This window comes from Xenopus tropicalis, chromosome 10 (genome assembly GCF_000004195.4).
Source record: "Xenopus tropicalis strain Nigerian chromosome 10, UCB_Xtro_10.0, whole genome shotgun sequence".
Lineage (NCBI taxonomy): Eukaryota > Metazoa > Chordata > Amphibia > Anura > Pipidae > Xenopus > Xenopus tropicalis.
In genome coordinates this window covers 31,256,352-31,269,732 of record NC_030686.2, presented here as the reverse complement: position 1 = coordinate 31,269,732, position 13,381 = coordinate 31,256,352, and the positions used below count along the sequence as shown (strand labels likewise).

General features: G+C 42.3%; 2 protein-coding genes across 4 annotated transcripts; one reads left to right on the top strand and one right to left on the bottom strand.

Moving 5' to 3' along the window:
• Positions 1-1,158: 1,158 nt before the first annotated feature.
• Positions 1,159-7,203, top strand: tha1p (threonine aldolase 1 pseudogene). Of its 3 annotated transcripts, none has more exons than XM_012966670.3 (8): positions 1,159-1,325; positions 1,591-1,744; positions 2,564-2,647; positions 2,749-2,837; positions 3,037-3,222; positions 5,783-5,920; positions 6,023-6,215; positions 6,717-7,203. In XM_012966670.3, exons 1-8 carry the CDS (start codon positions 1,236-1,238, stop codon positions 7,010-7,012), a joined length of 1,230 nt encoding a protein of 409 aa, XP_012822124.1. In that variant the 5' UTR covers positions 1,159-1,235; the 3' UTR covers positions 7,013-7,203.
• A 155-nt stretch (positions 7,204-7,358) lies between these two features.
• Positions 7,359-11,881, bottom strand: birc5l (baculoviral IAP repeat containing 5 like). The gene is given in 4 exon segments (NM_001044483.2): positions 7,359-8,111; positions 8,711-8,828; positions 9,510-9,619; positions 11,720-11,881. Coding segments are annotated over 4 exon segments (420 nt in total). The 5' UTR covers positions 11,816-11,881; the 3' UTR covers positions 7,359-8,015.
• Positions 11,882-13,381: the final 1,500 nt, after the last annotated feature.

Sequence of the window (13,381 nt, the reverse complement as noted above, 5' to 3'; positions counted from 1 at the left end):
GCAACTAAACTGGTAAAGGGGATGGAAGATTTAAACTATCAAGGTTAGACTGTCAGGGTTGGGGTTGTTTTCTCTGGAAAAGAGGCGCTTGCGAGGGGACATGATTACTCTGTACAAGTACATTAGAGGGGATTATAGGCAGATGGGGGGTGTTCTCTTTTCCCATAAAAACGATCAACGCACCTGAGGCCCCCCCTTTAGATTAGAGGAACGGAGCTTCCATTTGAAGCAGCGTAGGGGGGTTTTCACGGTGAGGGCAGTGAGGTTGGGGAATGCCCTTCCTGGTGATGTTGTGATGGCAGATTCTGTTAATGCCTATAAGAGGGGCCTGGATGACTTCTTGAAGAAGCATAGTATCCAAGGCTATTGTAATACTAAAATCTACAATTAGCATTGATGTTGGTATATATGGTTTACGTATGTGAGTATATAGATATAGATGTGTATGCTGGGTTCACTTGGAGGGGTTAAACTTGATGAACTTTGGTCTTTTTTCAACCCAACTCAACTATGAAACCATGTAACATATGGGACCCAGTCACTGTTGGGTCTGAAGACCAGCATTTAGTACTCTTCGGACCTAGACAGGCTGCAGCAGTTACATTTTGATTAGATTGATGCCTTTGGGAAAGTTGTTTTTTTTACTCCAAGTCAAAATGTACTATCCTTCCCCCGTTGGGTTATACCCTGCCTGCACCCTTTTGTTGTGTATTTCTTACGTTTTCTTTATAGCCTTATTAGAGAGGGTGAGGCTTTATTCGTGGGGGGGGCGAACTCTACTCCCCCTTTAATACTGCAAGGCCCCATACGTACAATAGGCAGCCTGCTCCATGCTACACATTGCTACTATACCAAAGGCCACCCAGTGGCAGAAAGAGGTAATACTCCGTACACTCGTATGGTGCCATTCCGACGCTCGTCTGAATACCGAGATATTTATAGTTAATATTTTTAATATCCTACATTTAATTTATACCCGAGAACAGACCAAAAACAACGACGCCGATAACACACTGCGGAAGTATTACAACTCCAGTGTCTGTGCCTTATATCAGGAGCTCTTGGGCGCCACCTTACGGTACACTCTGAAATCACAGTCACATGTACTTTATGCCTCGGTGGCTTTTGCATGCCGGGAAATGTCTGTATCCCAGGAGCCGTGTCCCTGGATTTGAATCCCAAGATGCACCGCGCTGACTAAAAAGTGCAAACTTTGAACTGCTAGAAAGGATGTCATGAGATTGCGGGGCGTTTCAGTGCTGTGGGGGCAGCTCCAGCTGGCGGCGGAAAGGAACAAAACAATATATTCTTTTTGTGTTAGAAAGGTATATTTACTTAATTTAGTCTTCACTGCTGGCTCTGACTCCTGATACAGTTGATTAAGAAACGTGGAGACGAACTGACTTTTTCTACAGTGTTTCAAGAGTCAGAACCAGGGAGGAGACAGGTTTTGAGTACTGCGTTTAATAGCAATTACTTGTACCATTGCAAGGCTGGAAATGTATGTATTAACATTATTCTTTTTCTGATATGCTATGTATAGTGTATCTATCTATATATAATATGTGTATTTTATTCTTTTGTATGTAGATGTATACATCCACACAAGCTCCATTATCGGCCAAACTACGGGTGGTGGATCTGCGCAGCGATACTGTGACAAAACCCTGCCAGGAAATGCGCAGAGCCATGGCTGAGGCAGAGGTTGGAGATGATGTCTTTGGAGAGGACCCGACTGTGAATGGTAAGGCCGATGCCACACGTGGCGTTTTTCCGCTGCGTTTTTTCTAATTCTCTCGGCGGCTGAAAAACGCCTGATATCATCATCCATAGACATAACTTGAAAAGACTTGAAGCAAACCACACAATGCGGAAATACGCTAGAAAACGCCTTAGCACGGATTTTTCAAGCGTTGGCCGAAATACGCCAGTATTTGCAAAGCAAGCTATTGCTATGTATACGCAAAGGCAGCTGCCAGACCTAGCGGAAACATGCGGCGTTTTTTGCTATTTCGCACTATTAGCACCATGGAAACGGGATTTGCTACGTCACCAATACTAGGCTGAAAAACGCCATAGTCTCGGGCTGTGTGGCTTGTACAGCGTTTTTAGGCTGAGAAAAAACGCAGCGGAAGACGGTGGGACAGTAACTGCTATGGGCTGAGGGCAGTGGAAAAAACATGTCAGCATCTCACCAATGCCCTCTTCTTGTTCTTCAAGGAAGCAAAAAAGTATCTGCACGCTCAAATCCAATAAATAAAACTAGAAATGTATTCAATACAAAAAACACATCATAACAAATATAGCCCAAGGCGTTTCAACCCATAAAGGGTCTTCATCACGGGAAAAAATTTAAAAAAGGAGCCCTTTTTTTGCATTGAATACATTTCTATTTTTATTTATTGGATTTGAGTGTGCAGATACTTTTTGCTTTCTTGAATTTTTTTTGGAGTTACTAAATGGGCTTTCTCCAGTGTTTTTGCACCTCCATTGATTACTGTAATAGAAGGTGTGTGGCTCTTACATTTTGCTATATTGATATTTTCTTCTTGTTCTTTGGCAGAGATCCAGCGACAGGCTGCTCAGCTCCTGGGAACAGAGGATGCCCTTTTTGTTACCTCTGGTACAATGGGAAACCTCATTTCAGGCCAGTATTCAGCTTACTACAGAGGTGTACAAGAGTATTAATAGGGTGGCAGGCATGGCTCACTGCTGGCTATAACTCACGGCAGATGTATTTCATTACAGTTATGTGTCACTGCAATTTCAGAGGAGCTGAAGCCCTAATTGGAGATGAGTCTCACATTTTTATGTATGAGCAGGGTGGCATAGCACAGGTAAGATGCACCTCCCTGGGCCAGTAGTTGCATATATGAAGTTTCCTGTGTGCATCCAGCATGTTTGTGGCTGTAGCTAGGGTAAAACAAAAAGGCACTGTACTGCTTTCTATATAGGTGGGTGGCATGGAGTAGCTGGTGCTACTATGCAGACTGCAGAGCTCTGGACCTTCAATGTGATGATTGCTTTGCTGACTAGATTGCAGGTGTCTTTTCTCGGCCTGTGCGGACACTGAGTGATGGGAGCCTGGACCTGCAGGATTTAGAGAGCAAGATCCAGCATGGCTTTCCTGATGCTCACTTTGGAAAGACCCAGCTCATCTGCCTGGAAAACAGCCATAATCGGATGGGTGGGCGCGTGCTGCCTTTGTCATACATGAAGGAGGTGAATATAAACTTATACCTGGCACTGTTAGAATCTCAAAAATAGTCTCTATTACATAACAGGAATAGAGGTAAGGTAACATGGTATGTTTAAGTTTCGGTGGCATGGGGGCTCTGACTTTAGTGGTGTTGTCCTACTGGCTTATGGCATACAAGACTCATCCTGTGACAGTGTATTTTATCCACCTGTGTTATAACGTTTTCTCAGTTGAAGTGAATGAGTGGGGGTGGTTTTGGAGTCTTCTCTGCAAATAGATCCCTTGTGTCATGGTTCTAATACAAGAGGGAATGTGTAACTGGGGCTTGTGTTGCTTTTGAAAATAACTTATCCAGGACCCCCGTCAGAAACATTGCTTGATATGCAGGGCTGTGGAGTCGGAGGCAATTTTGGGTACCTGGAATCGGAGTCGGCAAAAAATGAACCGACTCCGACTCCTACTAAATTTAAATGGGAATAAAAAAAAAAATAAAGCAAGTTTAAATGTCCCAATTCACAAACAGTCATAATTAATTACTTCTCTGCTATAAGAATAAAGCCCAATGCACGCAGTGTATAAACGAACACGTTGAGTGACCATGAAGCTTTTCATTGACTGTATGAATGTATAAAATACATTAGCATATTAAAAACAGAAGGGTCGGAGTCGTGGAGAATTTATGTACCGACTCCACAGCCCTGTTGATATGGAAGTTACGCGAGTTACTGCATAAGTTTAGGGGCTCAATAACTAATCAGTTAATAGTTCATAAACATAGTAAAAATTGGGGGTCAGTTGAGTTTATACGTAAGTTTCTTTGAAAGTAACTTAAGTTTTTGCATACGTAACACAAACTGTGTAAGTGTAGGGGCCCAATAACCAGTCAATCCCCTGCTGGAAAGTTAATGTAGAAGACGCTGATATAATTAGATTCATAGAAAACAGCCGCCGATGTTACCCTATAATAAGCATGTTATATAGTTAAAATGAATAATGTACTAATATGTCAGTTAGTTCGTTGGGCAATGGAATTTATCTTAAAGGAGAAGGAAAGGCCAAAATGTTAGGAACCCCCAGTGACTTTAATCCCTTACCTTTTACCCCACGCTGGTGCTCCTGTTAGGAGAAAACCGCACCAGTCCGGGTTACCTGCGAGTGAGCGTCTCCTCTTCCTTCTGCCATCTTCGCGCGCTTGAGCATTCCAAACTTTAAAAAAAAAAGTCTGCTTTTTCACTCTACTGAGCTTGTGCCGACCCAGGGATTCCGAAGACAGAAGAAATGAGGAAGAGGAAACACTTGCCGCAGGTTCCCCTGGCTGGTATGGTTTAACAGGGGCACCAGCCCAGGGTAAAAGGTAAACAATTAAAGTCACTGGGGGGTGCCTAACATTTTGGCACCCCCAAGTGACTTAGCCTTTCCTTCTGTTTTAAGTTTTTTAATTCATTGGTGGTCAGTGAAGTTTGTTCCTGCAACATTTCTCTCTTGCTAGACAAGTTACATAGTTTTTTAGGTAGTTTTTGCAGAAGTTACGTAAATTGCGTAAGTTGTTTGCATAACTTATTCAACCCCCACTTACCAGGCCCCCTTACAAAGATTTCACGTGGCCCCACACCACTGGACCCCCTCCCCCCAGATGGCAGCCCTTAAAGGAACAGTAACACTAAAAAATGAAAGAGCTTTAAAGTAATAAAAATATAATGCACTGTTGCCCTGCACTGGTAAAACTGGTGTGTTTGCTACAGTAACTCTACTATAATTTATATAATAAGCTGCTGTGTAGCCACGGGGGCAGCCATTCAAGCTGGAAAAAAGGAGAAAAGGCACAGGTTACATAGCAGATAACAGATAAGTTCTGTAGAATACAATAGTGTTTTATCTGTTATCTGCTACGTGCCTGTGCCTTTTCTCCTTTGAATGGCTGCCCCCATGGCTACACAGCAACTTATTTATATAAATTATAGTAGACTTTCTGAAGTAAACACACAACTTTTACCAGTGCAGGGCAGCAGCACATTATATTTTAGTTACTTTTATACACTTTCATTTTTTGGTGTTACTGTTCCTTTAACTTACCTGTCTTTCAAGCTGGAACCCCCCTCCCTGACTAACCTTGCCTAACAATTCTTTTTCTACAAAACCAACCCCCTCTCCTCTCATGATCATTGGAAAGAAAGCAAACAAACAGAAGAGTATGCAGTGTCAAACCTGTACATTTAGTTAAATCAATTACCACCAAGTTAATAGTCTAGAAAAAATTTCCTAAGGCAGTTCAAAAGTCCTCCTCAGGCTCATACTGTAGTAGATTTAGTGCTGGCAGTTTAGATTTAATTACCCAGAGCAAATTTCTGCTGAGACTAATAAGCGTGGGCCCATGTTGAAGTTGATTTACCCTATTTAGCTGTGCCCCTAGATGTAACTGGACTACAACTCTCTGCATGCTTACATCCATGGCTATATGATTGCAGATGCTGGGATTTGTATTCCAGCAACACCTGTGGACCCTGTGCTAAATAATACTACTGTATACATGTCAGCTACAAACCCAGAGATCTCAACTTGTATTTCTCCTTCCCTTGTATGCAGGTCCGTAGCATTGCAGACCGTTACCATCTGAAGATTCACCTAGATGGGGCACGACTGCTGAATGCAGCACAGTACTTAGGGGTGCAGCCATCTCAGATTGCACAGTTCTCAGATTCTGTGTCCCTCTGTTTGTCCAAAGTAAGTGAATGGGTAGTTGGGAGGGGCCATATTGTGAAAATGACGACTGTGGGGTTAATGAGTTTTTAAGCAGATACTTATATTTTGTACCATCTGTCTTAGGGCTTGGGTGCACCAGTGGGTTCACTGATTGGTGGTCAGAAAGAATTTATTGACAAAGCCCGGCGCATTAGGAAGTTGCTTGGCGGGGGAATGCGCCAAGCAGGTGTACTTGCAGCAGCTGGAATTGTTGCCCTGAATCGTGCCTTGGAGAATGTGGCATTAGACCATCAGCATGCCAAAGCATTTGCACTGGGTGAGCATCTAACTTTTCACTTCACAATTCTCCAATTCAGAGATTGTTTTATTTTTACTGTTATTACCTCTACTATTCTTTCCTCTTGTAATCGGTTTAGGCTCATTAGAGATAATGGACTGCATATGCCCAAAGGCATATTCTTTGATAGTAAGGTATATGCAGTCTGCCAGATCCTATCAGTGACGGGTGACTTTAGCCAGAACACACAACTATTTTTAATTTAAACAAATACAAGGGGGAAAAATAATAAAGTACTTAATGAAAGGTGGTGAGATGAATTAGCATACTTGTAATGATAAAACATGGGCCCCCCATAGGTACAAGATTCTACTGCACGGTTTGCAGTTTTCATATTTAAGCTGATACTCAAAAGTAAGTAAGGGGGTTAAGAGTGTATATTGAGATAAAAGTCCAGGCAGTAAGATATATTTCTAGTGTACACTCATCTTCGTGGGATATGAGGGGTAGCAGTTCAAGTAACATTTTGTCTCTCATCAGGTGTTCAGGCCATAGCTTCCCCAGTATGTACTACTGACCCTGCCACAGTGGAGAGCAACATGGTTAGGCTGATGTTAAATGACAAACTTACAGCAGAGGAGCTGTGTAAGCAACTGGGTGATGTGAACCAAGTGGAGCAGGACACTAAGCAAGGAGTGAGTGTTTTGGCACTACCAGTGTCCTTACACTGTGTGCGGTTAGTCTGGCACCGGGACATCTCTGAGCAGGACACAAGGCTGGCACTTGACAAGCTCAAAACCGTTCTCCAGACTTACAGCAATGAGAAGATTGAATAGTGAGGACTGGGCCATCCTACATACTGTTTTAATATACTAGCCAAATCAGTTTACTTAGCCAATCATGCTTAACCACTCTCATTTTGCTATAATGCAATGGTAGGGAAAAAATTGACTGAACTCCTCCATGGAACTTGATTAATGTAAGGTGTACTGTGAAGGAATTAATCAAGAATAAAATATCAGAATCACATCTGTGTGCTGGGAATTACTAAAGAATAAAGTTCAAATCAGAATCATGCCTATATGTGGGGAGAGAAAGAAATTCATTCATGTAGCGATCTGGTACAGTTCACAGAGAGATGGGAGGACACATTTGCACTCAAGAAATGAGACTGAAGAGTGGTTGAGTAAAGCTGGAGTTTAGACAAAATATTATGAGTTGTGTTGGCCATTTAAAGTGCTGTAGTTATTTTGTATTGACATCAGTTACATTCTTCACAAAAAAATATTTTCTATACGTAATGTTTAAGTAGAATGACCAGGTAATATTATATAGGTTTATAATCTTTATGTACAGAGCTCTGATCTTTCTGACTGTCTGTAGCAATTACAGTACAGCATTACCTGGCAAGCCACAGTCTAAAATTCCTGCAAGTAAGTTCAAACTGCCAGTTTCCCCTACCAGCCCTGTGTCAAGAGTTTTGCAACAGCAGACAGCAGTGCGCTACAGTACACCATCCTTAACAATAAAATATTCCAAGCATAGAGATATTTAAAATTGTATGTATTTTACAAATATATGCGCTACTTCAATGGAAATGTGTAGGTGATGGACATTTCTGTAGGAAAAAAGAAAAGTTCAAGAACACGTATATAAAGAGGTGTGTAGCTAGCATATCAATTAAAATCTCTGATTGAGTTCATGAGTACATGAAATCAGTAAGTAAAAAAACAACCAAAAATGGAAGTGTGGATTCTTTCATAAAAAGGAATATATAGTTTTTACAGTCAGGCTATATATACACACTCACTATTAAAATACAAAATTAAAAAAAATATATCACTGTGTTTCATCTGCATCAAGTTTCTCCAAGTGACCTCGCACCACATTTGCTTTTGCCTGGAAATTTTCAATGTGCTGGTTCATCTGCTTTTGCTGCAACAACAAAAATATATATATATATTATATTATAACAACTGGTCCAAAGGGAGCATCTAAGACTGCATGAAATGTATAACCCCATCCTGCTAATTGACTCAGTAGGCTTGACTTTAGAAATAAATCAAATTGTTTCAATAAAGAAATTAGCACTTCCCTGTATTAGCACCTATTATACATCACTTAGCATTTGCATGCACTCTATTTAGAAAGCGGTTACCCTATGAAGTTTGTGAAGCCTGGTCAGTTATTCCCACTATACAGTTGAGAAAATACTCAGAAGGAAAAAGAAAAACGCTGATATTGCTCCACTCAGGAAAGACATGAGAAAAGTCATCTGAGGTTTCTGATGCCTTTTCTGAAATCAAAATCAGTTCTCCATTTTCTGTCTGAACATTTGCTCAACTGGTTACCTTAACTGTATTATAATATATAGGATATAAAACACACACACACATATATATTTATCAGAGGCTAGACTTTATATGTTCCAGCCTGCAAACTAGTGCAAGAGATTAGAGTGAGCACTAAAGTTCTGTGTTTATGCTTCAGTAGCAAAGTCACACAATTGAAAGGAACAGTAACAGCAAACTTACCATCTTGATTTTCGTACGCTCCAAGTCCAGTTTCAGGAACTCGCTCAGTGTCAGTTCCTCTGCTTTCTTCTTCAATGCAATGAATAAGCAGCTTGGTGAATGTTTCTTATGTTCATCCCTTGGGAACAAAATATATTTGTAAGTAATTGTCACACACAACTTATTTCAGTGGCTTCTGTACTCGCAGGATATGTCAGTCTGATTCCAAAAAGTGACCTATGCTGGCCACCTATTAAACAGCATATAGGGCTAGTTTGTTCACATTCAGGGTCAAACTCACCTTGCAATGCATACAGCTTAATGTACACCCTGTTGTAGCTCCAAACTGGCACAAGTGAAAAAAAAAACAACAAAGAAACAATACCATCTTCCTTGGGAATCTCAATAATACAATGTGATACAGCACTTAGATACTGACATGAAAAAACAATTTTTTTTTTTTTTTTTAAATATGAATCTAAATAAAAAGTTACCTATAGGTCACGTTGACCATTCTTTGCTGATAGGTCTGCTTCAGTAAGTAATTGTTACTTGAAGTTCCTAAACCTGACTGTCCCTTCTCAGCCTGTCAGTTACAGCTTCTAATGCTATCGGCCTACTGCTGCACAAATATTGCAGCCCCCTCATAGAGGAACATGAGGAATCAGACAAGCAATGTCAAAGCTTTGGACAAATACCTTTTGGGCAAAATTATAAATAGCATGCAAAGACATTGTTATGATAGATGTAAAAAAGGTTTCATTTCTGGTGTCAGTATATTTTTAAGGCAAAGCAGGGCACACAGCAAACAATAACTTACATAGGGTCATCCTCAGGCTGCCAACCTTCCAGTTCCTTGAGACAGAAGAAACACTTAACTACATCTGGACTGTTGTCACTGGGGCAGTGAACAAATCCAGCTTCTGCCATCTATGATAAAAAAACAAATATAAAAGTGAAAGAATCAAGGAAGAAATAAAGCCACACCCAAACCTAAAATATTTTAAGAAAAAGAGCACAAATAATTCATTACTTTTCTAAGTCAAAAAGCACTTTAGCTAGGTATGACTTGAAGCCCTGCAGCACCTCATCTCATACAACGAAGGGTACAAGTTTAGTTTAAAGGGGACCGGTCACCCTTAGAAATAATTCCAAATCCTTATCTATCATGTTAGTTGAGCTAAATAAACTTTAATTGCACTATATAAATTATTTTTTTCCCCTTCAGCCTTGGAACTTACAATTACAGCCGGCAGGACGGTGCCATTTTTTATACACTGTTATTAAGGAAAGCTTTGTATCACAACCAAATTGCATGTATTTGCCATCTAGGTGATATTTAGGAAGTGCTGAATGTAAAGTTAAAGTAACTGTAATTAAAAATCTGAGCTGCCAATCATATATTGCTTGCCCTGCCTCTATGCCGCAGGTATGGATGTTTTAATTAAAGAAAAGAATCTGGGTTTCAGGTTTAATTTGTATTGGACTTTAATTATACAGTTTTTTTATATGTGGGTGACAGTTCCCCTTTAAAGGAACAGTAACACCAAAAAATGAAAGTGTATAAAAATAATTATTATATACTATTGCTCTGCACTGGTAAAAGTTATGTGTTTTCTTCATGAACACTACTGCAGTTTATATAAATACCCTGCTGTGTATCCATGGGGGCAGCCATTTAAATTGAAAAGGAGAAAAGGCACAGGTTACTAAGCAGATAACAGATAAGTAGCATATATTCCCATTGTATTCTACACAGTTTATCTGGTATCTTCTTATGTAACCTGTGCCTTTTCTCCTTCTTTCAATTTAAATGGCTGCCCCCATGGCTACACAGCAGCTATTTCTATTAACTATAGTAGTCTTTTTGAAGCAAACATGCAACTTTTACCAGTGCAGGGCAACAGTACATTTTAATTATTTTAAAACATTTTTATTTTTTAGTGTTACTGTTCCTTTAAGGCTAAGGGCATTTTGCGTCACTTTCACTCTGGTGTATAACAGAAGCAGTTACCGTCACCACTGACTGTCACTGAATGAAAAGCACTCAAGCATTTTTGTGTTGGGATCCGCCTTAAGGTCCCCATACACTATAAGATCTGCTCGCTTGGCGATGTCGCCAAGCGAGCGGATCTTTACCCGATATCCCCACCTACGGGTGGGCGATATCGTGTAGCAAGTTGCTTTAAAAAAATAAATAATCTGATAGTTTGGCCCTGGGGCCAAACGTTCGGATTACAGTTGCAGCCATGGGGCAGTCGGTTCGGGGACCGCATCAACGAGTCGATGCGGTCCCCGATCCGACTGGATTTTCTAACCTGGCCGATCGATATCTGGCCAATTTCAGGCCAGATATCGGTCGGCCAGGCCGCTCAGCTGCCGAATCGGTCCAAGGGACTGATATCGGCAGTTTCTATCGGCCTGTGTATGGGGGCCTTTACTGCTCGTTGTGCATTGGATAGGGCGACAGTGCTTTCATTAAATATTACAAGTAGAGACTAGTGGAGGCAAAATGCCCTGTGTGCCATTCCCTCAAGGGGCGCAGTTGCAGGCTGTATTTATGATTACAGCTACACATCACTGATATGATAAATACCAGGGCTATCTAGCTGGGGGCTTGCAGGCCAGATGTGTTAGGCCAAAGGATTAGTATGGCCCAGTCTGCCCAGAGGCTCCATACACTTCACTATATGACATCAATTTAATTGAATGTATCCCTAGAACATGTGTTAACTATCATTAACTCACTGCTTGCAGAAAATTATATAACAGACTGTCAGAACTGTTTCAGTTCAAGTTTCTATGGAAGGCCTTTCCCCAGGGCCATACCAAGTGGCGCTTCCTATTCCTGCCCCAGTACTTTAGTTGTCCCCATTCAGTGCCCAATAGCGCCAAGTTATGAAGCCCAGATACGCAAAAAAATAACCATTCGCATCACAGAAAGTTGTTTTCTCTGTCTCATGTCAGCCACACAATCCAACCAAATACACATTGTCTTTCGTTCGCACCCCCTCCCTCTCCCCCGCTTACCCGCTCTGGGGTGCAAGCGCAGTCTTCCGTAAATGGCCAGTTAGCGAAGGTGCTGAGGCGCGTAGCCAGCCTGTACAGGCGCCATTCGTCGGGCATAGGCGGCTCATTACCGCAGGGAGGAAGAGCGCTAATCAAAGAAGCGCTCATTATGTTACCGGATTCAAAAATATGCGCCCCTATGACGTTTTCGCGCACTGCATCACGGGAATAGCACTCGGAACTTCCGGATTAAAAATAGACACGCCCCTTCTAGCGCGGCGTATAGGCTCTGTCGGACTAACCTCCCTTCCTGGCACCTTACAGCCAATAAACGTTCGGCTGTCCGAGTAATGGTTGGGCGGGGGTGGTTTAAATAATATTGTAAAAGCGGGCGACGGGAGTTGCAAATAAACGCTTGAAGACCGTAGCCTCAGGACGTGATTTTTCTATTAAGGCTGAGATATCCAACCCGTAGCCTTGTGGCTGCTTAGCAAATACAACTAGCATTAAATGTACAGCTGGCGGTCCCCTGCACGTCAGAGTGGTGCAGCCTAGTGTGTAGGCGTTAGCTCTAGCAAGGCAAAGTGACAATGAGATTCCCTTCCACTTTGAGTCTCCCAGTCCTTTTCTACAGGAAAGGGAATGTCCCTGCTCTCAAGGAGCTGCAAAACTATATGTAGCTGTAGCCCACTTTACCAGATTCTGTGGCACTACCTGCTGATTTACTTTACTTTGGCGCTACAGGAGTCCTGAGCCCCCGCTTACTATGGGGGTTTACAGGGATTTCTCCCTTTAATGGCGTGCCTCCACCCAGGGATGATCTTGTGGAACTATAATCCACCCCCTGGGAAACGAACAGGATGCTATGCCCCTCTTGGGACCCACTTACTCCTGGTTGATGTACCCCCCTTGGGGTTATTTCTTACCAGCTTGGTAGTGGTCCTCTGGGCTATATAGATTTGCAGACACAGTAGTGTATGTGAATGAGATGCAACGGTTTATTCAGGCAGAGTCCTCTCCAGGAGTGGCACATATCTTTTCATTACATACAGGGCATATCTCCTTACTTCTCATTGAGACCTTTTTTCTGTTGGATCACTTACGGTACTCACGCCACGTGCTCCCTTCTAGGTGATCTCCCCGGTACTCGCGCCAGGAGGAACCCCCTCTTGGAGCCCTCCCCGGTACTCACGCTAGAAGCCTCACCACAGGGACCCACACCGGTACTCTCGCCTAAGCACCCTCAAAGCTGGGCTCCTGGACTAGCGGTGACCTTGTCCACCTACCTAGCCACTTGTGGCCCTGCACTCCAGAAGATGTAACGCTAGGGGATCTTAATCCCACTACCACTCCTGGAGGGGCTATGTCTGCCTATTCTAACCTCTGGTGTCCAACATATCACTCCTAGAGCGATCTATTACCAAACTTCTATCTATTAACCGTGCCAGGGAGTGCACACTACCTGCACAGTCCCTGGACTAAAATGTCTGACCTGCAGCATATGGCTGCAACCCCTTATATGGGCCTATGCACCACCCTGTGGCCATAACCCGAACTACGGGGATATTCCCCATTAACTGCTTAGCACCCAGTCATCCCAGTGTCCCTGTTAACTATCCTAGGGGTGTCTGTCCTAAGGGCCCATTTTTGGTAAACCCCTACATAGCCATACACACTCAGATT

Coding starts and splice junctions, on each gene's coding strand:
- tha1p (XM_012966670.3), top strand. CDS start 1,236: ATGAGATTGCGGGGCGTTTCAGTGCTGTGGGGGCAGCTCCAGCTGGCG. Junction 1,745..2,563: donor AGAGGACCCGACTGTGAATG/GTAAGGCCGATG, acceptor GTTCTTTGGCAG/AGATCCAGCGACAGGCTGCT. Junction 2,838..3,036: donor AGCAGGGTGGCATAGCACAG/GTAAGATGCACC, acceptor TTTGCTGACTAG/ATTGCAGGTGTCTTTTCTCG.